This window comes from Mobula hypostoma, chromosome 19 (assembly GCF_963921235.1).
Source record: "Mobula hypostoma chromosome 19, sMobHyp1.1, whole genome shotgun sequence".
Lineage (NCBI taxonomy): Eukaryota > Metazoa > Chordata > Chondrichthyes > Myliobatiformes > Myliobatidae > Mobula > Mobula hypostoma.
In genome coordinates this window covers 30369516-30397495 of record NC_086115.1, presented here as the reverse complement: position 1 = coordinate 30397495, position 27980 = coordinate 30369516, and the positions used below count along the sequence as shown (strand labels likewise).

Here is a 27980-nt window from a genome sequence, read left to right as displayed (position 1 = left end):
TGCCATCTTAGATCTGGTCCTGTGCAATGAGACAGGTAAAATTAGTGATCTGGTAGTTAGGGATCCTCTTGGAAAGAGTGATCACAGTATGATTAGAGTTTCTCATACAAAATGAAGGGTGCAATAGTTCGATCTAAAACAAGTGTATTATTCCTAAACAATGGAGACTGGGATGAGTGAGAGAGGATTTGGTGAGTGTAGACTAGGAACACAGGCTATATGGTGGGACGGTTGAGGAACGGTGGGACGGTTGAGGAACAGTGGAAGACTTTCAAAGAGATTTTTCACATTGCTCAACAAAAGTATATTCCAGTTAAAAGCAAGGACAGTAAGGGTTGGGGAAGGCCAGCCTTGGATAACCCAGGAAATAGAAGAAGGCATCAAACTAAAAGCTCGTGCATACAAAGTCACCAAGAGTAGTGAGAAACTGGAAGATTGGGAAAACTTTAAAAAGCAACGAAGAACCTCTGAGTGAGCAATAAATAAAAGGAAACTAGATTATGAAAATAAACTAGCACAAAATATAAAAGCCCAAAGTAAAACGACGAACTTACTGGAGTTCTTTGAGGATAGTGGGGAACAGATGGATGTTATGTACTTGGATTTCCAGAAGGCGTTCGATAAGGTACCGCATAAAAGACATCCATAAGATAAGGATGCATAGAGTTGCGGGTATATTAGCATCGACAGAGGATTTGTTAACTGACAGAAAGCAGAGAGTTGGGATACATGGATCTTACTCTGGTTGGCAATCAGTGGTGAGTGGTGTGTTGCAGGGGATGGTTTTGGGCCTGCAACAGTTCACAATGTACATTAATGATCTGGAAGAGGGGACTCAGTGTAGTGTATCTAAGTTTGCTGATGATACTAAATTGAGCGGAAAAGCAAATTATATAGAAGATATGGAGAGTCTGCAGAGAGATATAGATAGGTTAAGTGAGTGGGCAAGAGTCTGGCAGATGGAGTACAATGTTGGTAAATGCGAGGTTATCCACTTCGAAAGGAAAAATGAAAGAGCTGATTATTATTTAATTGGTAAAAAAATTGCAGCATGAACGTGCAGAGGGACATGGGAGTGCTTGTGCATGAATCACAAAAGGTTAGTTTGCAGGTGCAGCTGATTATCAATAAGGCAAATGGGATGTTGGCTTTCATTGCTAGAGGGATTGAATTTAAGGGAAGAGAGGTTATGCTGCAACTGTACAGGGTACCGGTGAGGCCGCACCTGCAGTACTGTGTGCAGTTCTGGTCTCCTTACTTGAGGAAGGATATACTGGCTTTGGAGGCAGTGCAAAGGAGGTTCACCAAGTTGATTCCAGAGATGAGTGGTTTAGACTATGAGGGGTTTAGACTTTAAATTACCTGGGACTGTACTCGCTGAATTCAGAAGAATGAGAGGAGATCTTATAGAAACATATAAAATTATGAAAGGGATATATAAGATAGAGGCAGGAAAGATATTTCCACTGATAGGTAACACCAGAACTAGGAGACATAGCTTCAAGATTCAGGGGAGCAGATTTAGGATGGAAATGAGGAGGAACAGCTTTTTCCAGAGATTGGTGAATCTGTGGAATTATCTGCCCAATAAAGCAGTGGAGGCTACCTCAGTAAATACATTTAATACCAGGTTGGATACATTTTTGCATAGTAGGGGAATTAAGGGTTATGGGGAAAGGCAAGTAGGTGGAGATGAGTCTATGGTCAGATCAGCCATGATCTTATTGAATGGTGGAGCAGACACGACGAGCCAGATGGCCACTCCTGCTCCTATTTCTTATGTTCTTATGTTTAGTGATCATAGATTATATTGTGCTAACCAAAACAAAATCATTGTGAAATAAGAATTGAATTTGAAATTCTGGTGTGATTTTTATGTCATATTTGTATGTCATTCTGAATTAACTGTGTATCAACCACAAAAGAATTTAATACAGAATTCTTTCAAGATTCAAGATTCAGTTCAATTTATTTATCACATGTATTTTGAAACATACAGTGAAGTGTGTTCTTTGTGTTAACAACCAACACACCCAGTGATGTGTTGGAGGCAGACTACAGGTGTCACCATGTATTCCAGCAGCAATGTAACATGCCCACAGTACAGGGTAGATTAAGATAGAACATAATAAAATGGAAAACAACAAGCAAGAAAACAGCTTTAGCAAAGCAATTCCCGCTCCTCCCTCACACCCCGCACATACCCTGATACAGGCTGTATTCTTTGGCCTCCAGCCTCCCAAGGACTCTTAAACTAAAAGGCAAAATGTTGGGACAGGCAGAAAGTTGTATTCTGGCATATTGGAATGAGGAGATGAGGTGCTGCTCCTCAGGCTTACCTTGAGCTTTATGGAACAGTAGAGATAACAAATATGAAGTGTCAGAAGGAGTGGGATGTAGAATTAAAGTGAAAGCTTGGGGGCATAGTTATTGACTTCAGGACTCAATATTGCATTGAATGATTTCAGACAATTAACAATTTCAGACATTTTCAACATTTAGTTTTTTTTTCTCCTCTTCTGAAATTTCAGTCATCCCCTCCTATTCACACCTCCCTCCAGGATCAGTGCAATTCTATTAAAGCTTGGGGCGTCAGAGTTTGGAGTTCAAATCCAGCGCTGTCTGTATGGAGCTTGTATGTTCTCCCCGTGACTGCGTGGGATCCCTCCTGTTGTCCAAAGACATACAGGTTGGGTGGTGATTGTAAACTGCTTTGTTATTCGGCAAGGGTTAATAGTTGGGTTGCTGGGCAGCACAGCTCATAGAGCCAGAAGGGTCTGTTCCACTCTGTTTTCTGAATAAAATGAAATAAATATCTGAACTACTCACACTCAGACAGAAAAACTATTATTTGTGTCATTCAAGTCTTATCCTCTTCTCCATCCAATCACAGACCATCTGTCCTTCACTCTCCTCTACCGCTCCCTCATTTTACCACATCTTTGTATATGCTTCATTTCTAGTTTTACCCAGTTCTGATGGAAGATCATCTCCACAGATGCTACCTGACTATTTCAAAAGCTCCTTTTATTTCTTCAGCTGTAGTGCCAGATGTAGCCATCTGCAGGGAGTTGGCTTCCGACATGGCTCAGTGCAGAGTATTTGAATGTGAGAGAGCAAATTTACTGAGAGGATGATTTTGACAGCTAGAAATGCCTTGCTCCATGTTCATGGGCTGTCAAAATATTCATTGTTGTTTAATCCTTTTACAAACATTTGAAAACTCCTGGGAAATATGTATACTCATGTCAAAAATAATTAAAAAACTAAATAGTAAAAACTTGCATTTGTAAAAATCTAATTAATCTATCTAAATAGAATCAAATATACTTGCAGCCTTATCATTTTCCCGGCAGCTAGTTCTCTACCTTGTCCCATTATTATTGAACCTGGTGTAACATAATGCAGGCTGTTGAATAGATTTTCCGGAGTAGAACTGCTGAACTCTGTGGAGGTTTGCTCTTCCCAAATTAATTCTATGAGAAAGTCCTGAGTATTGGCCAGTTGACAGGGGCGAAAATGCTACTGCCAGTTTAAGCTCATGCCAGCTTTGGCTTTCAGTACCTTGTTGGAGCAGCGTATATAAGCCCCAGCAGAAAAGCTGGAAGACCCGCTGCATTGTATTGGTCTTCATGAAATCACCATTAGATCCAATGTTGCCTTCAGCAAATGATACATTTAATGTGTTATAAGTAACATCTCTGTAATTCATTTTATTGCAATTGATGAATGGTCAGCAGCATTTGCTTGCAATAGGTGGCTACCCATGATAAGCATGGATGGTGTAAGTGGAGGAGATTGTAGTACATTAATTGTCAAATGAAACCCAAAGATAAGGCAAGTCAATAAATGATGTACTTCAGTCAGAAATTGATGAATGTTAAGCCAGCAACCATGTAGTTTACGTGATAGTAAGGCTGAGACTGAACAGAGAAATGTAAATTTTAATCCTCAGGTTGTTTGAGAGTCAAGTCTGGCTCTCTCATTTCACTTGTCATTTCACAGCTCTATTATCGGCTGGAGTAGCTTAAAGGGATCCATGAATTATGTACCTTTGGAGAGGAGAAAGAATGGGAAAATAAAGAGAGGGACAGCAAATCAGATAGATCACACTCAGTGAGAAGTGGCTGCTTCATAGACAAGAATTATTTAAATGTTGTGAATGATGTTTTAAACTCCTGAAACTGCAATATTGCTGGTGCTCTCTAGTGTGAGCTCCCGTTCACTATGTTGATATGAGTCCTTAACTGCAGTGATAATATTCACGATTTATTAAATATGAAAAATAGCCACTAGAGATCTTGATATAAATATCTCAATAGGTCTGCTTCCTTCTTTTATATATTGCTTGTGGACTGCATCATTAGGAGGGAATAAATTCCTGTTCAGCTGATAGATAGAGAGCCTGAACACACATTCTCTACTACTTTATGTCGAGGATGTAAACCAGTGGAGAAGTGTCATGAGATAACTGACACTGGTTTTCTATGCGTTTTCAGTCATCAATACTGTTCTTCACTTTACATGACAAGCAGAATCAAGTATGCCACACTTTATGGAAAGTGAAGTGGATATTTCAAGCCTGTATACCATTCACAGAATATGGCCTTGAAAACGAGGGGGGGGAAAGAGGGGGGGGGAGAGGGGAGAGAGAGGGAGAGAGGGAGGGGGTACAGAAAGAAAGAGAGGGACGGAGATAGAGACAGACAGAGAGAGAGAGAGAGATGCATGAACTGATACATTCATATAACATAAAACAATACAGCACAGTACGGGCCCTTCACCTCACGATAATGTACTGACCTTTTAACCTACTCCAAAATCAACCTATTCCTTCCCTACAACATAGCCCTCCATTTTTGACTCTGATATATTTGCCTCTACCTCCATCCTGGTAAATAACCTCGAAACACTTTATAAATCTTCTACATCATTCCTATAATGAGACGACCAGAACTGAACACAATACGCCAAGTGTGCTCTAACCAAAGTTTTATAGAGCTACAACATTTCCTTGCGATCCTTGAACTGAACCCCCTGACTAATGTACGCCAACACACCATAGGCTTTTTTAACCACTTTATCAACTTGCACTGCAACTTTAGGGAGTCTATGGACACGGACCCCAAGATCCCTCTGTTCCTCCACACTGTTAATAATGCTGCCATTAACCTTGTATTCTGCCTCTAAGTTCAACTTTCCAAAGTGAGTCACTCCATACTTTTCTGGATAGAATTTCATCTCCCACTTCTCAGGCCAGCTCTACATCCTATCAATGTCTTGTAGCCTGGGACAACTTTCTATACTATCCACAACACTACCAACCTTTGCATCACCTGCAGACTGACGAACCCATACTTTGACTTCTTCATCCAAGTCTTTTATAAAAATCACAAAGAGCAGGGGTCCCGGAGCATATCCCTACGGAACACCACTGGTGGCCAACCTCTAGATAAAATATGTTCCATCCACTATCACCATCTGCCTTCCGTCGGCAAGGTAATTCTGAATCCATGCAGCCAAGTTTCCCTGGATCTCAAGCCTCCTGACTTTCTGAATGAGCCTACTAAGGGGAACCTTGTCAAATGACTTACAAAATGCTTTACTGTTCTTTTGATTCGTTCAAAGAAACAGGCTAGCTGAGATACTCAGGGGAGGCAACTCTGATTTATACTTGCTGGGCCAATCTGCACTCCTGATTCGGCAGCTAGTGTTCCATTGACTTGCATAGCTACGGGCTCCACTACTGCTTTTGTAGTCTGTTGCTTTTGCTCTGTGAGGAGATCTTTGGAAAGTGTGTAGCTGTGAATGAGCTGTGATGAATGGTGCTGTGTCTGTGCACAATTACATATCAATGAAATAAAAACATGGACGTGGGAGTACACTTTAACTGATCTATTCACATTGCAAAAGAGAGAGAGAGCAAGAGCATTGTGCATGCGTAGCAATAGATTAATACACATGCGTAGACAACAGTCCATACATAGTGCTAAGGGGAGTCATTGCTCTAAAAGAAATAGATCCATACATTAAACTTACCCCCCCTTTAGATTAATGCAACATAATATTTATTTGTGCAAAACATTCTATTTCCCTTTCATAAACCATATTCCAAATAAACATATGTGACAGCCTGGAAAAGGTTTCACTGCTAACATGTTGGTCTTTCTGTAGAAGCAGCGTTTGGGTTCTAGTTAGAGATTACAGGTGCTTTGCAATGTGAGCCGGCCAATGAGGCAAGTGTGTTTTTGTGTTGTATGCCTGACATTGGTATGAGCGGGGGTCTTTTGTTTGGCGGGAGATGAAGAACGAAGACACTGGGGAGAATTGATCGTAGGATTCGACCCAGTGGGAGAACAGTTTGTTCGAGATGGATTGCGAGCGACGTTCAGAAGGTGATGTATGGTTTCACGCAGACCAAGGGCCCAGCGCATGAGCGACAGAGAAGGTCGAGATGAGCTCCAACTTGTGCACCCCTCCCCCCGTCCCTGAACTGTTAATGCAGTTTGTGATATTTTCTGACATACAGGTTTACACATGTCACCAATTTGTTGTGTCTGTGCACAACATACCAAGTAAATAAAAACGTGCACATGGGAGGTGGCTTTAACTGGTGCATTCATATTGCAACGAGAGACAGAGAAAAAAGAGTGCACATGTGTTGCCAACAGATCAATGTGCACGTGTAGACAACACGTCAATATGCATGCATAGACAACAATCCATACATAGTGCTAAGGAGAATTATTGCTCTAAAAGAAATAGATTCATACATATTCATACATTACACTTAACAGTTCTCCAATTGTTCTAAATATCTGAACCTCTGCTCTTCATGACGATCACCTTTGCTGCAGCATGTGTTTCACATTATACTTACTTCAATCTCCCTGCCTGGCACAAAATTAAACCCAGACTAGGACAGGGGAAGTCTGGGTTGCTTGGATATTTGCCTGTTTGATAACATTTATGTTCTGAGTCTCAGACTGCAGACTTAAGTACATAATCCTAAACCTCCAATGAGCTGTTGAAATAGCTGAAGGTCTGAACTGTGAAATAAGATATCCAACAAAACGCGCGTTAGCCGATTCGGTTTAGGTGGCACTAAAGATCACAGAAACACGAGGGTTTCTGTGCTGCCACACTTCAATATTCCTCTTTTAAATAACCTCACCAAATCAGATCTGTCATTCACCGTTGTGCTTCCATTCATCATTCATTGATGTACACAGTGACCACAGTTCAAAGCAATATCTGCGCTGTTCTGTGTTTAGGTTGCATTTAGATGCACACCAGGAGAGTTGAAACCCAAGACACTTGTATTAAGTCTAAAACATTAAAGTTATAAATCAAAACTACTGACATGCTATTTGTGTGAACTGGGAGTCACACTCGGTTCAAAAGTTCTGATGCAGATCTACCACGGACTCTTGGTTGATAACTGCAGTACTGACGGAGTGCTGAGAGGAGTGATATGCTGTACAAAACAAATAATACTTCAAAACCAGGAACACAAAGCTTTTTAGAATCAGAATCAGGTTTATTATTACTGAAACCTGTTGCTTTGTGGCAATACTACAGTTCAATACATGAAAATAATTGAAGTTATAATAAGAATATGTAAAAAATAAATAAATGGTGGAAAAGAGAGCGAAATAGTGAGATAGTGTTCATGGATTCATTGACTCTTCAGAAATCTGATGGTGGATGGGAAGAAGTTGTCCCTAAAACGTTGAGTGTGCGTCCTCAGGTTCCCGTACCTCCTCCCGATGGTAGCAATGAGAAGAGGGCATGTTTGGAATAGTGAGGGTCCTTCATGATTGGTGCCGTATTCTTAAGGCATTGCCTTTTCAAGATGTTCTCAATGATGACGAGGCTATTGCCTGAGTCTACAACCCTCTGCAGCCTCTTTTGTTCCTCCATCTGAAATGTCAATGTCCACTGCAGAACGTCCAAGGTCACACGTTGTAATGGGGGGACAGGAAGGTAGGCAAAGGGAGTGACATGGCTCTGTTGGCAAAGAATGTCATCAAATCAGTAGAAAGGTGTGACAGAGCATTGGAAGATGTTGAATTTTTGTGGGTTGAGTTAAGAAACAGCAAGGGCAAAAGGACCCTGATGGCAGTCATATACAGGCCTCTCAACAGTACCTGGGATGTGGACCACAGATTACAATGGGAAATAGAAAAGGCATATCACAATGGCAATATTATGATAGTCATGGGAGATTTTAACATCCAGGTCGACTGGGAAAATCAGGTTGGTAACGAATCTCAAGAGAGTGAGTTTGTTGAGTGCCTATGAAATGGCTTTTAGAGCAGATTTTCATTGAGCCTACTAGGGGATCAGCTGGACTTGATTGGGTGCTATGTAACGAACTGGAGCTGATGAGTGAGTTTAAGGTAAAAGAACCCTTAAGAGGCAGTGATCACAATATAATTGAGTTCAACTTGAAATTGGATAGGGAGAAAGTAAAGTCTGACGTAGCAGTATTTCAGTAGAGTAATGGTTTGAGTGAGGAGTTGGCCAAAGTAAATTGGAAGGAGGTGCTGGCAGGGATGACAGCAGAGCAGAAATGGCACGAGTTTCTGGGAAAATGAGGAAGGTGCAGGATAGATGTATTCCAAAAACAAAGAAATACTCAAATCGCAAAATAGTACATCCATGGCTGACAATGAAAGTGAAAGCTAATGTAAATGCAAGAGAGAAGGCATACAACAAAGCAAAAATTAGTGGGAAGATAGAGGACTAGGAAGCTTTTAAAAACCTAGAGAGAGCAACTAAAAGAATCATTAGGAGGGAAAAGATGAAATATGAAAGAAAGCTAGCAAACAATATAAATGTGGATAGTAAAAGCTTTTTCAAGTATATAAAAAATAAAAGAGAGCCGAGAGTGGATATAGAACTGCTAGAAAACGAGATCGGAGAAATAATAACGTGGGACAAGGAGATGGCAGATGAACTAAATGAGCATTTTGCATCAGTCTTCACAGTGGAAGACATTCGCAGTGTGCCAGATGTTGAAGGGTGCGAGGGAAAAGAAGTGAATGAGGTTGTTATTACAAGGGCGAAGGTGCTCAAAAAGCTTAAAGATCTAAGGGTACTTAAGTCACCCGGACCAGATGAACTGCACCTAGGGTTCTCAAAGAGGTAGCGGTAGAGATTGTGAAGACGTTAGTAATGATCTTTCAAATATCATTGGACTCTAGCAGGTGCCAGAGGACTGGAAAATTGCAAATGTCACTGCACTCTTTCAGAAAGACAGACAGCAGAAAATTATAGACCAATTCGCCTGACCTCTGTGAAAGATGTTGGAGTCAATTGTTAAGGATGAGGTTATAGAGTACTTGATGACACAGGGCAAGATAGGACAAAAGCAGCATGATTTCCTTAAGGGAAAATCTTGAAGGATTTAGACAGAGTAGCAGAAAGTGGCAAATGAAAAACAATGTTGGAAAATGCATGGTCATGCTTTTTGGCTGAAGAAATAAATATGCAGACTATTTTCTAAATGGGGAGAAAATCCAAAACTCTGAGATGTAAAGGGACTTGGGAGTCCTTGTGCAAAACAACCTAAAGGTTAACTTTCAGGTTGAGTTGGTGGTGAGGAAGACAAAGCAATGTGAGCATTTATTTCAAGACGTCTAGAATACAAGGGCAAAGATGTGATAATGAGGCTTTATAAGGCACAAGTGAAATCTCAGCTTGAGTACTGTGAAGAGTTTTGGGCTCCTCATCAAAAAAAATGTGTTGGCATTGGAGAGGGTTCAGAGGAGGTTCACAAGGATAATTCGGGGAATGAAAGGGTTATCATACGAGGAATGTTTGATGGCTCTGGGTCTGTACTCGCTGGAATTTAGAAAGATGAGTGTTGAAAGGCTTAGACAGAGTAGATGTGGAAAGGATATTTTCTATGGTGAGGGCACCTAGGACAAGAGGGCACAGCCTCAGGGTACAGGGGTGTCCATTTAAAACAGAGGTGCAGAAAAATTCCTTTAGCCAGAAAGTTGTGAATTTGTGGAATTTGTTACCACAAGCAGCTGTGGAGGCAATGCCGTTGGTGTAATTAAGGCAGAGCTTGAAAGGTTTTTGATTGGACATGGTATCAAAGGTTACAGGGAGAGGCTGGGGAGTGGAGCTGAGGAAAAGGAAAAAGCATCAGCCGTGATTGAATGACGGAGCAGACTTGATGGGCCATATGGCCTAATTCTGCTCCTATATCTTATGATCTTAATGGAGATGATAATGTAACTAGTCAGAATACTCTCCATGGTACATCTGTAGAAATTTACAAGTCTTTGGTGACAAGCTAAATCTCCTCAAACTCCTAATGAAGTATAGTCGCTGGCCTGCCTTCTTCATAATTGCATTAATATATTGGGCCTAGGATAGATCCTCTGAGACACTGATGCCAAAGAACTTGAAGCTGTTCACCCTTTTCCACTGCTGACCCCTCGATGATGATTGGTGGATGTTCTCCAGACTTTCCCTTCCTGAAGTCCACAATCAATTCTTTGGTCTTGCTGATGATGAGTTGTTGTTGTTGTTGCAACATCACTCAACCAGTCAACCTATCTCACTCTGTGTGTCTGTTTGTCACCATCTGTGGTTCTGCCAACAATGTTTGTGTCACAGGTGAATTTATAGATGGCATTTGAGTTGTGTCTAACCACACAGTCATGAATGTCGAGAGAGTAGAGCAGTGAGCAAAACACACATCCTTGAGGTGTGCCTATGCTGATTGTCAGTGAGATGTTATTTCTGCTAAGCACAGACTGTGGTCTTCCAATGAGTAATATGTTCAATGTGGAAAGTGCTTTATAAATTTTGCCTCCTTACAGTCCCTTGAGATCAGGGAAACTTATTTTCATTCTCATTATGTGGGTTCTGAGAGAGAGAAAAAAGCTACTGTGGGAGATGAAGACTCCGCCATGGGCAGAGCAGGGGCAGGAATCACTTGACAGAGCAGCCGTTGGGGGACAGTGAGCTTAAAAGATAGTGCACTCCTGTCTCTGCTAACTGTGTGTCCAAAGGCATCCCATTTTAAAAATTATCTATCTATCCATCTATTTGTTTGTTTATTTATTTAGAGGTAAAGCATGGAACAGACCCTTCGAGCCTGGCAGCTAGTGCCCCCTGATTTAACCCTAGCCTAATCATAGGACAATTTACAATGTCCAATTAACTGACTAGTCGGTGCGGCTTTGGACTTTGGTGGGAAACTAGAGCATGCAGGGGAAACCAATGCATTCCACGGGGAGGATGAACAAACTCCTTACAGTGTACATTGGGATTGAACTCTGATGTCCAACGCCCCGAGCTATAATAGTACCACATTAGCCGCTACCATGGCGTGCAGTGCTCTAACATTTCTCCAGTTCTCCACATTTTAAGTGGATTCCAACAAGTAACTGAGGATTTTCCCAGAAGAATTTGAAAGCATCCTTGAAGCATTTTCTCAGTCCTTTCAGCATGACTTGCACTGACAGAAATTGAAATAGAGCCCCTGTTTTGGGTGTCCAACATCAGTATCAGTATCTGTGGATGATATAGTACTAAGTAGGAGTTATTAGATCCTCAACAATATGAGGATGTGATTCTGGGAGAAGATGCTGACATTGCTTTGCTTATCTTGAAAATTAATTCAGAAGATTTTTTGGAGACAGTCTCTCCAGAGCTTTAACATGTTGGCTGTAGGTGGCCCAAGTCTCTGACAGAACAGTGGCACTGTTAGGAACACTACCTTTTTTTTCTGTAGTTTATAGATTTTTGTTTTTGCACTATACTGCTACTACAAAAGAACAGATTTCATGTCATATATCAGTGATAAATCTAATGCTGAACATAAGCAAGAGAAAATCAGCAGATGTTGGAAATCCAAGCAACACACAAAATGCTGGAGGAACTCAGCAGGACAGGCAGCATCTATAGAAAAGAGTAAGCAGATGACGTTTCAGGCAGAAACCCTTCATCAGAACTAATCCTGAATCTGATTTATATGATATCTTGACTTGACTTAACATTCCACAATTCTTAGAGAAATGCAGGAAGCAGCATTAACCATCAAATACGTATAGCCTACTTTGCTCTTAGGAAAGACGTACTTTATAAATTGAGAGGACCATGGAGAATCCGTCTTACATTTGGTTGGCCACAAGTGACTTAATTCCAGTGCAATCTCATGTCAAACCAGACAGTATAATTTTTTCAATGACTTTCTCAACATTTCTTGCCACGATACTGCATTTCAAATCTAACCAGCTTCCTCTGGAGTGAAACTAATCTACAGAACAAATGGGTGTAGGTGATTGGGATGACTTTAGTCACTTCAGCTCCAGGACTCCAGTCATCCCAATACCCCAACTCCGTCACTCATTCATCTGCTACAGGCACGTTTCATGTAAGTACACATTTGGAGGCAAAGCTCATCATTGCACTATTGAAGCATACAAGAGAATAGGTTTTAAACTAAACGTGCAAAATAAATACATGTTCTTTCACTGACTGCAAATTCTAGTAAATATTTCTTTAGATTTCAGAGATAACACAGAACGATAAAGAAACATAAATCAAATGTTAGGTCTTTATTCTTTGGAGCGTAGAAGGTTGAGGGGGGACTTGATAGAGGTATTTAAAATTACGAAGGGGATTGATAGAGTTGATGTGGATAGGCTTTTTCCATTGAGAATGGGAGAGATTCAAACAAGAGGACATGAGTTGACAGTTAAAGGGCAAAAGTTTAGGGGTAACATGAGGGGGAACTTCTTTACTCAGAGAGTGGTAGCTGTGTGGAACGAGCTTCCAGCAGAAGTGGTTGAGATAGGTTCGATGTTGTTGTTTAAAGTTAAATTGGATAGATATATGGACAGGAAATGAATGGAGGGTTATGGGCTGAGTGCAGGTCGGTGGGACTAGGTGAGACTAAGAGTTCGGCACGGACTAGAAGGGTTGAGATGGCCTGTTTCCGTGCTGTAATTGTTATATGGTTATATGGTTATATATAAATGTAGATCACATTCAAGAATCACTTCAAGAAAAATTTAAACAGAAACTAGAACTGACTTTGGAATCAAGTGACTGGCATTGGTGTTATTACGGGGTATGGAATAGAGTAGGTTTGAGGTGAATAGAGATTGGTTTGAGGTTAGGTTTCCAGAATATATTTTTTTAAAAGTCACAGTAAATGTCTGGAAAGGAGCAAGTCTATTGGTTCTGAAGCAGGGGCATGATTGCAGTCAGAGCATGAGTCAATAGAATGGGGTCCTAAATTCTTCTTGGTAAATGTGGCTTCTCTATTTCCCATGATGCTCATTTGAGATTGGTCAGAAGACTTTGATTACAAATCTCTTTTCAGTGAACATAATAGTTGTCCCAGCATATGCTTTCCGTGCAGAAACATTTGCAAGGCGATAAATGTTGTGAATTCATGCCATGCACCAATTAGGTTCAGCTTACCTGTAACTGCAGAATAACCATTCCAGCTTCATTGTTCTCTGGCACAGACACAATATAGGTGGATTGTGAGAAAACAGGACTGTTGTCATCAACATCAAGGACTCTGATCGGGACAGTCAAGGTTGAGCGACGAGGATCCTGAGCTCCATCTGAAGCTTCCACAAGCAGGTCATACCTATCTTTGGTCTCTCGGTCCAGTGATGTCATTGTGTAAATGCTACCGTTTGATGTTATCCTGAAAAGGTTATTGAAGTTTCCCAAACTGTAGTGAATCTGCCCATTAATACCTGCATCTGGATCAGTGGCCTGAGGAAGAAGTAACATAATTATTTCAATATGACATGCAGTCCTTGTTGCATTGTTGAATGCATTTATGTATTTATTTACTTATTGTATTTCTTTATTTTTCTGTAAATGCCTGCAAGTAAATAAATCTCAAGGTAGTATTTGTTGACATAAATATACTTTGATAATAAACTTACTTTAAACTTTGAATACCTCTTTTTTTAAACATTGAACAACATACGTCCAGTCTAGGCCTATCATTTGCAACCATACACATCCACCCTTCCCTCGGTTGGATGTGACCACACTGAGCTTCCATACTCTGGGGTTTGGCAGTGTGGTACAGAGGGCAAGGGGGATGGGGGGGTCAGGACCCTAAGTTTCTCAGCTAATGATAGAAGGCAAAGCCATTTGTGCAGCCTGTTAGCATGGCATTCAGAGATGTACAAACCATATTAAAATTCATTTAAATAATTAACAAAAAGAAAAGGTGCTCCAGAAAAATTGATCTCCTCTTACTTGATACAGCATTCTTAATCCTTGTTCTTATTCACATTATCAATCCAAAACAGTTAAAGAAAACAGCTGAAACATTTTTAAAACAAAATGACTTTTTTTCTTCATCCCAAAGTTACGGTCTCACAAAATGCAGCCATGTAAAGCCATCCTCAATAATTTCTCGTGCTCAGTCAGTGGCTGAAGGCAGTAACACAGCCATTAGAATACAATATATGGTCTGATGGAACATGGCCAGATGAGGATATACTTAATCATAAAGTGATCACCTTTGAAAAAGATTGTGACTGATATGACAGTAACCTTAACTCCTACCTCCTACCCACATGATCTTTCACCCCCTGAATTTCAAGAATCCATTTGTGTTTGCCTTAAAAATATTCACATCACACTTTCAGGAAAAGAGTTCCAAAGATTTTCCAAGAGAATGAAAATACCCCTTACTTCTTTCTAAAGTAAGATTGGGCAGGAGGTACAGAAACCTGAAGTCCCACAGAACTAGCTTCAGGAATAGCTTCTATCCTACAACCATGAGGTTCTTGAATCAGCCTACACAGCCCTAATCCTGCCTTTGCAATGGAACAATGAACCTCCTTGTACACTATCACAGACTTGTTTTCCTCCTCCACAAATACCTTGTTCAGTACAGTTTGTTTTCTTCACTGACAGTATAATATATTTGATTTACAGTATGTTTTATGTGTTGTCAAAATGTCTGTTATGCTGCTGGAATCAAGTTTTTCATTATACCTGTACCTCACTGTAATTGTGCTCATGACAATAAATTCCACTTGACTTGACTCCATATTTTTGAACCGTAATTTTGTAGTTCTAGCTTTCCCACAACAGGAATTATCCTCTTCCATATTCATTCTGTGAAGACCCCTACTGGATTTTGACATTTCAATTAAGTATCCTCTTACTTTTGGACACCAAGAGCAGATTTCCCAAAATTAAATCTTCAAAGCTGCAGCTTTGTATCTATAAGCTAATCAACTGAAAGACTCTGAACATGGACATATGACATGACTGCAACTTTTATTCCTCTCAAGAAAATAAGGCCATTTCCATTAGGTTGGAAGTAATTTGCAGGCTCCATTATGACTTCAGCAATATTAGAAAACAATGTTCTACTTTCTGTGCACGACTTTGAAAGAGAAATGATGCCCATTAATTTAGGTAAAATTTTCAAGCCTGTGGTAATTTGATCTAGGCTGACAGATATTGATTGTAAAATCACATTGTTGCAGTCACTATCAGAAATAATTTTCTTTATATTTTGTTTAATATTCATGAGAGTGAATGTAGTGCAAGAAGCTTATTCCTGATACCGTATCTGCATGTTGATTACAATATTTCTGGCTCAAGAAATCTATAATTTCCCAAACTGGAAAATCAATTCAGGTGATAGCGTGGCGTGTGTGGAATACCAAAAACAAGGAGAATTCACAGTCCTCTGAATAATCTCTCACTGCTTGAAGAGTTATATTCAAGACATGCCTTAGGGGTAACGATCAGCCATTACACAGAAATTTATTAAAGCTCAGCTTGCAGAAGACAGAATAAAAGTCTAAAATGCATATACCATTTTACCATAGTTTTGCACATTTGCTTCTTAATGACCTTTCTTGAATTATAAGGCTAAAAGTAAGGATGATCTCTGATGAATGCACGATATTCAATGCAAGAAATTAGCAAACAGAGCAGCCATAACCTCTATAATATGATAAGTGATAAATAGCAAGTGACATTCATGTCACAAAAGTGTTAAACAAGGACTTTATCCAACAAGACAGTGCCTAACCACCTATCCTTCACTTTCAATGGCATTAGACATTGCCAGGTGCTACACCATGAAGTTCCTAGGTAGGGGTGGGATGGGGGTGGTGGGAGCCGGCATCACCAACCAGAAACTTAATCAAAACAAATGCTAGGTTTCATGTGAAGAGTGCCTCTGTTCCCGAAATCACAGATCCTTTCCAGCAATTGAAAGTCAGGTGTGTGAGGGAACGCTCTGCAACCCTTGGGAATATTGATGATTCCACTCACTGTATAAGATCAATAGTTATTTCTGCATCAGACACTGGTCTTCCTACTCCAGATCTAATTTGATATGACACAAATGGGCAAGTTCAGCCTACACATATGGCAACTAAATGACCTTGAAGCAGTGGATAGTAATATATTCCTTGCGACAATTAAGGATCTTGGATACAAAACTTGAATATGAATTGTGCTGTCAACAATGGATAAGATGAAACTAAATACAGCGGCTCCGCCCAATGTTCAGAGGAGCAGCTAAAGAGACTGAGTACTTCATCTGAAGACTGTAATGCAGATGACTATGGCTTCATGGCATTCTGGAGAAAAGGAGCAGGAGGGTAACTGTCAATGCCCAGGCCAAGACTTACTGCTCAGATTGCCCAGAAAACTTACTGCTTCCTTTACCACAGCAGGAACCACCTTTGAATTGTTATTACCCTGCAACCATCAGGCCCCTAAACCAGTATGAACGGCTTCACTCACCTCAACACTGAACTGATTCCACAACTTACGGACTCACATTGAAGGACACCGCAACCCATGTTTTCAGCATTATTTATTTATTCATTATTGTATTTGCAGTTTGTTTTCTTTTGCAGATTGGTTGTTTATCAGCCTTCATGTGTAGTTTTTCATAAATTCTATTATATTTCTTTATTTTCCTGTAACTGCCTGCAAGGTAGCGTATAGTGATATATGCGTACTTGGATAGTAAATTTCCTTTCAGTTTGTTGGATATCCTTCAGTACATGCCAACCTTCTCATTCAGAAGGTTGTGTATAAAGGCCCAATCCAGAGAATTGGGCCAACAATCTACTTCAGTACTCTAGGTGTGCTGCAACTTGTTTGCAGAATGGAGTTATTTTCAACATTCAGTCCATGCCACTCAGGAACTAGTGCTAATAATTTTTTATGACTGTATGTGCTATTGCTATTGTTACGATATCAAGACTGTTTAATGTCATTTCGTGTACACAAGTGCATAGGAGAATGAAATAATTGTTACTCCAGATCCGAAACAGTACAAGAAAACAATGCAAAAGATGATGCATTTCACTGTATGTTTTGATGTTTCAATGTACACGTTACAAATAAAGCTAATCTTGAATCTTTTATTGCATTGTAAAGGATAAGTAAATAGCTTTTTAAAAATGTTTTGTGACTATTGTAACAGAGGAAAAGTTTCTGCACCAGTTGATAGTGTGGTTAGGAAGGTGTATAGTGTGTTTACCTTCATGGGTCTGAGGATTGAGATCAAGATTCATGAGTAATGTTGCAGGTCTATAAAACTGTTTAAACCACATTGGAATATTGTGTTCAGTCCTGGTCTCTTCATTATAGGAAGGCTGTGGAAGCTTTAGAGAGAGTTCAGAGGCGATTTACCAGGATGCTACATGGATTATGAAGATAAGTTGAGCAAGGTGGAGCTTTTCTCTTTGGAATGAAGGAGGATGAGAGGTGACTTGATAGAGGTGTACAAGATGATAAAAGGGATAGATTGAGTGGATAATCAGAAACTTTTCTTAGGGCAGAAATGTTTAATACAAGGCATCATAATTTTAAGGTGACTGGAGGAAAGAACAGGGGAGGACATCATAGGCCATTTCTTTACACAGAGTGATGAACATCCTGCCAGGGGTGAAGGTAGAGGCAGATAAATTAGGAGCATTTAAGAAACTCTTAGATGGGCACATGGATGAGAGAAAAATGGAGGCCTATGTGGGAGGGAGGGTGGGTTAAAAGCTCGGCACAACATTGTGGGCTGAAAAGCTGTACTGTGCCTCAGTGCCTCCAACTGTGCTGCTGCTGGAATAAAGAACACAATAATATTTTTTTAAAAACATAACAAATATAAATACATAAGATAGCTTATTTACACAGATTGTATGGCCATAAAGTGTCACTAAGCACAGGAATGTCTGTGCAGAGTGGTGGTTGGGGGTGTGGAGTGTTTGATCAGTCATATTGCTTGGGAAAAGTAACTGCTTTTGAGTGTCGTGTTCCTGGCGAGGATGGTATGTAGCCTCATTCCAGATAGGAGTGGGACAAACAGTCCCTGAGCAGGGTGGGTGGGGTCCTTCATGATGTTACTGGTCCTTTTCCAACATCTTTCTGTATATATGTCCTTGATGGTGAGTAGGCTGGTGCCATTGATGCTTTGGGCAGTTTTGACTACCTGTTGTAGAGCCTTTCCGTCCACCGCAGCGCAGTTTCCATACTAAGCAGCGATGCAGCTTGTCAGGATGCTCCCTACAGCGCACCTGTAGAATGATGTCAGTATGGATCATAGTCCAGCTCTCTTCAGCCTCCTCAGAAAGTAGAGTCATTGGCGAGCTTTCCTGATTGTGTAGAGTGTATACCGGAACCATGAGAAGTTGTGCAGGATGTGCACTCCCAGGAGTTTGAAACAACTTGCAGTTTTCACCGCTGCGCCACTGGTATAAAAAGGGATGTGAGTGGTGTGAGTTCTTCTGAAGTCGATAACCATTATTTTCCCGGCACCAGGCCCTAAGGTTTTCCACCTAGTCTCTGTAATCGTTGTTGGTGATAGGCACCACCATTGGCAGGTGTATTTAGAGACATTTTTAATCTCTCCCTCTCTTAGTGCAGAGTACCCTCTTGCTTCAAAACAACCATTGTTCTGGTACCTAAAAAGATCAAGGTAAGATGTCTAAACAACTGGCGTCCTGTTGCACTCACCTCAATAATAGGCAAATACTTTGACAGGCTGGTCAAGGACTATATCTGCAGTATGCTACCACCCACACTGGACCCCTACAACTCGCCTGCCGGCACAACCGATCAACAGATGATGCAATAGCCACACCGTTCTTACACACCTGGAGAAGAGGGATGTTTATATGAGAATGCTGTTCTTGGACTACGGTTCAGCATTCAACCCCATAATTCCCTCTGGACTCAACAAGAAGCTCAGAGACCTCTGTATTCACCCTGCCTTGGGTAGCTGGATCCTGGATTTCCTGTCAGATTGCCACCAGTGGTAAAAGTGGGCTCCCTCACCTCTGCCCCTCAGGGCTGTGTACTAAGCCCCCTCCTTTACTCTCTGTATACCCATGACTGTGTCTCCACCCACAGCTCCAACCAGCTCATTAAATTTGCTGACAACATTACACTGATTGGCCTAATCTCAAATGATAATGAGGCAGCCTACAGAGAAGTCATCACCCTTACACACTGGTGTCAAGAAAACAACCTCTCCCTCAATGTCACAAACACAAAGGAGCTAGTTGTGGACTACAGGAGGAATGGAGACAGGCTAGCTCCTATTGACATCAATGGATCTGGGGTTGAAAGGGTGAAAAGCTTTAAGTTCCTCAGCATAAACTTCACCGAAGATCTCACATGGTTTGTACATGAAGAAGTTTGGTATGGACCCCAAATCCTAAGGACTTTCTACAGGGGCACAATTGAGAGCATCCTGACTGGCTGCATCACTGCCTGGTATGGGAACTGTACTTCCCTCAATCACAGGACTCTGCAGAGAGTGGTGTGGACAGCCCAGTGCATCTATAGATGTGAACATCCCACTATTCAGGACATTGACAAACACAGATGTGTAAAAAGGGCTTGAAGGATCATTGGGGGTCCGAGTCACCCCACCACAAACTGTTCCAGCTGCTACCACCCGGGAAACGGTACCGCAGCATAAAAGCCAGGACCGATAGGCTCTGGGACAGCTTCTTCCACCAGGCCATCAGACTGAATTGCACATTTAGATGGAGACGTAATATACAGATTTTTACTCATGTATATGAAGTGTGTTGTAAAGTCAATTGAATTCAATTCAATTCACCGCTGTGTCATCGATGAACTTGACAATGTGATCACTCAGGTGTTTGGCCGTGCAGTCATGTCTGAGCAGAGTGAACAGCAGTGGGCTCAGCACACAGCCCAGAGGGGCACCTATGTTGAGAATAATGGGGAGGGAGGTCTGTTGGTTAGGAAGTCCAGCACCCAATTGCACAGCGATGTATTTAGACTGCGGAGTAGGAGTTTGCTCATCAAGTGTCGTTGTTTTCTAGGTGTGTCAGAGGCAAATGCATGATCAAAGCTATGGCATCTGTAAAGCAGTTCTGTCGGTAAGCATATTGGTGAGTGTCCAATGTGGCAGGAATTGAGCTTTTGATATGTGCCTTTATTAGCCATTCAAAGCACATCATGATGATTAGCATCAGTGCCACAGGGTGGTAGGCATTTAGTTCTGAAGATGTAGAATTCTTTGGTACAGGGATAATGGTGGCAACGTCCCAAGGTTTTAGTATGGAGCACACCTCTGTGTTCAGCTAGGGCTTCTGGTCGTGCTGTGAGATGACCGTGAATGAGGTACCAACATCATCTACAAAGCCGGTGACAGATGAGGACTATTCCTCAAAGTCTGCATCTTCTCCATTTGTGGCTGACTCTTTGGACCTCTTTAGTCCATTCAAAACAGTCCTGAAGCAGAGATTGCCTTGTTAGGCCAAAGAGTCTTCTCAACTGGTTTCTCCACTTTCAGTGGTCAGTACGCTGGGATTAACATTATGGACCTGTGGTCAGAGTCGACAAGATGAGAGAATGGAAGGGGTGGGAAGTTCAAGGGGGATATTAGAGGAAGGTTTTTTACTCATAGAGTGGTTGGTATGTGGAATGCACTGCCTGAGTCAGTGGTGGGCAGATACATTCGTGAAGTTTAAGAGACTACAAGACAGGTATATGGAGGAACTTAAGGTGGGGGGTTATATGGGAGGCAGGGTTTGAGGGTTGGCACAACATTGTGGGCCGAAGGGCCTGTAATGTGCTGTACTATTCTATGTTCTATGAATGGCTTTGTAAGTACCGCCTCTGTTTGTATAAACATGGTCCAGTCTGTTTGTTCCCCTAGTGGCCATAGTGATGTGTTGGTGAAGTTTGTGTATAATGTCCTGCAGGTTAACATGATTGAAATCTCCAGCATTTATGAAGAGACTGTCCGGATGCTGGTTTTGTAAAGAGCTGATGATATATGCTGTGTGCGACTGTATGCACTGTGTTTTGCATCTTGTCCCCAGAGGAACACTGTTTCATTCAGTTGTATACATGTTTCTTTGATATGTGTGTGGTAGAATAACAATTAAACTTGAACTTAAACTTGATCTTTTTCAAATACATATCTGACAATATTGTTTTGAACTTAGTGGAATAGAACAGTAGTCACATTCTGATCCTGGATCAAAAAGAAAAGTTTAAGTCCTCCACTCACCTTCCAACCCATTCACTCTCACCTGCTCTTCTGCCCCATCCCCTGTCATTTTACTCATGAAAAGGCCCCTCACCACTGAAGAGACCTCAAGGTCCTCTGATCTCTGCCACTGAGTTTTCAATTTCACCCTCTGATTAATCGAGGATCAGACCAGGTTCAACTCGGCCACACAGGTAATTCACTAATGGATGTCTCCACTGCTGAAATATTTTAGTTTCTAGACTCCTGTATTCCGTACCCAGCATCCCTTTGAAGTTGGAGCCTTGGTCAAACAACCATGATACCAAAAGATATCATGAAGATCTCATTACTGGATAATACTTGATTATCAATTTGTAGATGCTTTAGTAAAGCATGCGGGTGGTATTGTTTGCTTTTCCATATTGGGAGGGGCGATTGAAAATCTGAATGAGTAGTGCCACATAACTTCTCATTCAACATCAGCAAAACCAAAAAGCTGATTATTGACTACAGGAGGAAGAAGTCAGGGGTTCATAAGCTAGTACTCATTAGGGGATCGGTGTTGGAGAGGGGCATTATCATAACAGAGGACCTGCACAGAAGTGTCATTTCAAAGAAAGCACAGCAGTGCCTCTACTTTCTTGGAAGCTTGCACAGATTCAGCATGTCATCTAAAACTTCAACAAACTTCTATGGATGCACAGTGGAAAGTATCCTGACTGGTTGCATCATGACTTGGTATGGAAACACCAATGCCCAAGGACAGAAAAGCCTACAAAAAGTAGCAGCTTAGCCCAATTCAATGCTATTGAGCACATCTACACAAGCGTTACCACACAAAAGCACCAAGGATCATCCCCACCCAATAAGCTTATACTCTCTTCTCGTTGCTAATATTGGGAAAGAGGTACAGAGCCATAGGTCCTACCCAACCTTTCTGAGCAAAGATCTTCAGTTGGAGTGTGCATGTCGACATATAGGGACCATGACCTTGTAGGAAGTTTATACAATGACAAACTGTAGACTTGCCTCATAGACCAACACTCACTGAACATTCAGTTGAGTTACAACCATGTACAAACTGTTTGTAGTTAAACTTCCCACGGTTGACACTAAATATTTAGAGGTTGCTGACTCAGTCATTATCTGTCAGTCCACAGTACCACCACACTGAGACCTCACTCTTGGGAAACATGGGCTATTCTTGGCTCTTCAAGGCTAGCAAGTGTTGAAATTTCACTAATTGCACTGATCTTCAGGTATCCTGTGATAGCCTCAAAGAGGGCTGCTGTCTATTGTGTGGTCCCCTGTCTGGTCATTATGGTGATTCAGCCATTGTCTTAAAGCAGAGACAAGTGGAGGAGGAGGGTTAAGAGTTGGAGGGGGGGGGGTTTGTGGAGGGGGGAGGTAAATAGCAGAGATAGATAGAGGAGCATTTCACACAAAAATGCTAGAGAAACTCACAAGTCAAGCAGCAGCTATGGAGAGGAATAAACAGTTGATTTTTCAGACCAAGTTTGTTATTCAGAATGCTGGATTTCCAGCATTTACCGAATCCCTTATACTTAGAGAGCAATGTCAGATCCTTTTGAACATAATACCAAGATGTGTTTACGAATCTCGAGATTTTATTTTGGTCACTTGTTGTGTCTCTAGGCATCAAAGGCAATTAAATGTGGCAACACCAAACCATATAGACACAGCACAGTTTTGGGATTATATGAGCAAGTTACCATGGGAGCAGTGCATTGGTGTCAGTGAGACAAAGTGAATATGTCAAACACAGGCAGGAAAGGTGTAAATAAGGTCGAAAAAATACAGAGAAATTTTACAACAATGTTGCCGAGTCTGGAGGACCTGAGCTTTAAGGAGATATGGAGTAAGTTAGGATTTTATTCACTGGAACGTAGATTTAGAGGAGACTTGATGGAGGTATACAAAATTATGATGGGAGTAGGTAGTTTAAATGGTTAGGCATTGATTAGATGGGCTGAAGGGCATGTTTCTGTGCTGTACTTTTCTGTGACTCTATGACTCTAAACACAAGAGTCATTTGTCAGAAGTACTAACTGTGGACAGGCTGAAGGATTTGTCACCTCCACATGCTTGTCCAAATCATGACCAGTATCAATGTAGCAGGCTCTAAGCAATCTGCTGGATCCTAACATAGAGACCATAATCATCTGCCAGAGATTTGTGATTCACCGGCTGCCAATGGAATTTAATGAAGTAGATGGACAGTAGCAATGGTTCTCATTTACAATAAAGCCATAGAAAGTCATACAGAAAAAAAATCAGGCACTTCAGCCCATCCAGCCCATGTTGACTATCTAGCACCCATCTACATTGTTCCATTTGTTATCCCTATATTCCCATTAATCCCCTGATACTACGACTCATCCACACACTATGGACAATTCACAATGTCCAGTTACTCTACTTAGCCTCATGCCTTGAGAATGTTGGATCAAATTGAAGCACCCAGTGGTCACAAAAAGACCATGCAGACTCCATATGGACTGGCTTTACCAACTGTGTCATTATGCTATCATGTCTTTAAAGATAATTGGCTTATGAACAACCACACCTTAGGAAGATTCCATGTAATACTCAGAAGATTCAGTAAACAGTTCTAATAAAAAAATCCTGCACCTAAAACTTTAATCTTTTCTCTGTCCACAGATGCTGCCTGACCTGCTGAGCATTTCCAGAATTTTCAGTTAATTTTTTTCTGTTGACCTGGGAATCACCCTTACACAAATTTAAACCAATAAATCACATCATCAAGAACTAAGTGTTGGGTTTGGTATGCACAGAAGTACATCCTTGCCAAATGACCTTGCTCTAGATGTGGTTATATGGACCCTGCACTGTATTCATTTGCTCCACCACAACATTAATCATTTAACAGTACTGTGGGCAACATTGGGCACATAGCCACATATGTTCTGCAGGATGGATCCATCCTGCCCACCTGCATTTGACACAATGTTTGTTGGGTTAATGTTTCCATGTCGGTTGGCTGGAAGAATGGGTTATCACCCGAACAGCCCCGTCAGGAAGAGTGCCTAGCACTGCAAAACCTGCACAGGGCCTACTTCATGGGCTTTATAAGGACTTGCTGCCCCTTTTGTGATGTTTTGAAGGGATTTTTCAACAATAAAGCCTTCTTCATCACTAGCTCTACTCAAACACTTCTGAAAACATCAAGGGAGACATGTTGTAGTGGAAAAGAGTGATAGTGGTGTAATGAGGGTGGGGAGCAAAGAAAGCAGTGGAGAAGCAGTGAAGGACACCAGCGATGAAGTGACTTTATTGTACTAATTTAATAATTCATTATCAGTTCTGCATTTGAAATAGCAATAGCAATTATGATATCATAAATATAACCAAATCTAGCTAGGCATAGTTAAAGTGTTTCTCATGAGCAGCCCCACTGAGATATTTTGGATCATCATTCTAACTCTCCCTGCATTATGGTTGTGTACCACTGCTTTTTATGGCTCTGTAGCAGCAGATATCAAACACAAGGCTAAGGAAGCATCTGTCATAGACATACACTGATGTAATCCAGTCCTTTGGGTCTTTGTCTCCAGTCACTTACCTCCCACTTGCAACATGCCCGTAAATGCTGTAAGTCACTCACTAATTTAACTGCATGGGAAACAATGCAAAAAAGCATTGATATATTTTGAACCCTATAGCTGCTTGTCCTTTCACATGCTTTGGCCCACTCAGTCTTCAACATGAAACACTACTTCCATTTAATATGCTTCACATGGCCATCGACTCTACCTTGCCCACACAAGAGGGGGAATTTAGAGTAGAAAATTAACCTACCAAACTGCACACTATTGGGACATGGGAAGAAACTGGGACACTTGGAGGAAATCTGTTGTAAGTAGAAAGTGTAAAGTCCACACAGGCAGCAACAGAAGTCAGTTTTGAATCTGGGTTATTCGAGCAATGAGGCAGCAGCTCTATGTTTTGTGCCACAAAGAGAAATGGAAACTTCCCGCTCCTTGCTCCTCAAGAACTGCAGTTGTGGGCCATCATGATAGCAAATGCCCTTCTGGACCAGGTGCAGCTGCCTACTTATCACTGAACCCAAGGTCTCAGACAACACTACTTGGCGTTGTTCAACTACTGCATATTAAGGATAATATAGAATTTTCTTCAATATTCACTGATATGCAAGTGCTATGGAATTAGCTGCATCAGCTAACATTTCCAAAGGGCAGGAAAGTCATCTCTTTACATTAGAGACAAAGATGCACACTCAGTGACAGGGCCAAAACAATGATGCAGTTTTCTTAGGATTAAAATGTTAATACATATGTTAACCTGAGGCACATCACTATCAGAGGTAACTTCTTTTGGACAAGAACTATGTAGGGGAATCATCTGCAACACAATGCAATTTTCTGCATAATATAGCCAGCATTCTTCTTTGATATGTCTGGGCTTTCTTGGTCTCGCTCTCACACACACACACACACACACACACATTGAATTAAGGCTACATTCAACCTAAACAGATTCAGAAGTACCATATATAATGCCATCTTACTGAGGGATTGAATATCACCCCTACTACACACTTCAGTGAAGCCTGGATTCAGCAATGACAGGGAAGTGATTAAACAGAAACAGTGGTAAGTAGAGTAAAGGGAAATTTACAGCTGATAACAGAAACAAATCATCCTTTGGTGGCAGTTTGGCAAGTTGGCTTGACAGACCTGTTTACCATGCAGTGCTTACCCTGTGATGGCAGCCAGGTTGAAAGATGTATTTGGAATTGGATTTTGAACTGGGATTGGAATTGGTTTATTTTTGTTACATGAATTGAGATACAGTGAAAAGCTTGTCTTGCATATTGTTCCAACAGATCATATCATAACATAGTGCATTGAGGAAGAACAAGGTCAACCGGTAACAATACAGAATAAAGTGTAACAGCTACAGAGAAAGTGCAGTGCAAGTAAACAAATAAGGCACAAGATCATAATGAAGCAGATGACGAGGTGAAAAGTCTAATTTATTGCAGTCGGATTTCTTTCAGTGCAGATGACGCTGACAGAACACTGGGAGCTCTGGGCCTCAGCAGAGTCTGCATTTTCTCAGGATGAACAGACATAAGCTAAGCGAAACATTAGCTAGGCTAAGGCATAAGCAAAACATGTACAAGGGCATTGATGGAGAGGCAGTGTGTGGTCTGAGTACTGTCATCCTGAGAGAGGTAGCATCATCTTGCGCCACAGAGCTGTTGGAATACTCCTAGTACCTGACGGTCAAGATCATTGCAATGCAGTGGATGAAAAATTGTTCTGCTTCCTCTGACCCTCCACTGACACATTATAGCTGCTTCCCTTGATGTATCGCTGCCTGTTCTTCAATGAGTGTAGTTGGCAGATCGCTAATGAGGCTCAATGGGCAGCAGAGAGGCACACCCGGTCATGCTGCTGCCTCACACTTACAGCAACTCAGGTTCAGTCCTGATATCTGGTGCTGACTGCATGCAGGTTGCATGTCCTCCCTGTGACTGTGCTGGTTTCCTCCAAATGGTTTGGTTTCCATACACATTCCAAAGACGTGCAGATGAGGAAGTTAATTGGGCAGTGCAATTTACAATTTAGGTGAATGCAAAAATGAAGTGGTTGTTTATAGGTAGATGAGGCAAATAAAATAGGATTAGTGTAAAGGGGGATGGTTGATGGTTGGCATGGACTGAAGGGCCAGCTTCGATGTTGAGCAACTCTATAGAATTCCAAGATCTAACAACATTGGAGAGCAAACAATATATTTCCCAGTCAGAATAGTGCTTAACTTGCAGAGAATCTGCAGTTAATGGTGTTCCATGTACCTTCTGCCCTTGTCCTTCCTGGTGGCAGAGCTGAAAGGTTTGGGACCCTGAGCAAGTAAAGGCAGTGACACACAAAAAGCTAGCGTAACTGAGCCAGTCAGGCAGCATCTATGGAGGGAAATGCACAGCAATGCTTTGAGTCAAGACCCTTCTTGTAGATTGTACGCACTGCAGTCAGTGTGCATTTGCTGTTGAATGAAGGAGTGCTTAGGGTGGTTGATGAATTGCCAATCAGGTAGGCTGCTTTGCAATGGATGGTGTTAAGCTTCTCCAAAGATATTGGAATGGCATTTATTCGAACTGGAGAACAGTCCTAGTAAAATGATAGCCCAGACTTGTGCCCCATGGATGTGAAAAGGTTTTGCCATATTAAGAGTTGAATCACTTGTCATAAAATCCCCAGTTTCCAACCCATTGTTGTAACTAGGGTATTTATGTAGCTGCTCCAGCCGAGTCAATTCTGGTCAATTGTAATCCCTGGGATGCTGACACTGGAGAATTTAGGAATGGAGATGTCATGGAAAATGAATGCCAGCTGGTTAGAATTTCGCTTTTTGGTGACAGTCACTGCTTGGTACTTTTGTGATTTCTATGATTCTTGCCACATATCAGCTCTTA

At 41.3% G+C, this 27980-nt stretch overlaps 1 protein-coding gene across 1 annotated transcript in view; it reads right to left on the bottom strand.

Annotated features, from left to right (window-relative positions):
- The window catches only part of pcdh15b (protocadherin-related 15b), a 785155-nt gene that overhangs the window by 312032 nt on the left and 445143 nt on the right, over positions 1 to 27980 (bottom strand). Inside the window, exon 18 of the mRNA XM_063072091.1 lies at positions 13456 to 13761. Coding sequence (XP_062928161.1) covers positions 13456 to 13761 — 306 coding nt within the window. The remainder of the gene's footprint in view (positions 1 to 13455; positions 13762 to 27980) is intronic.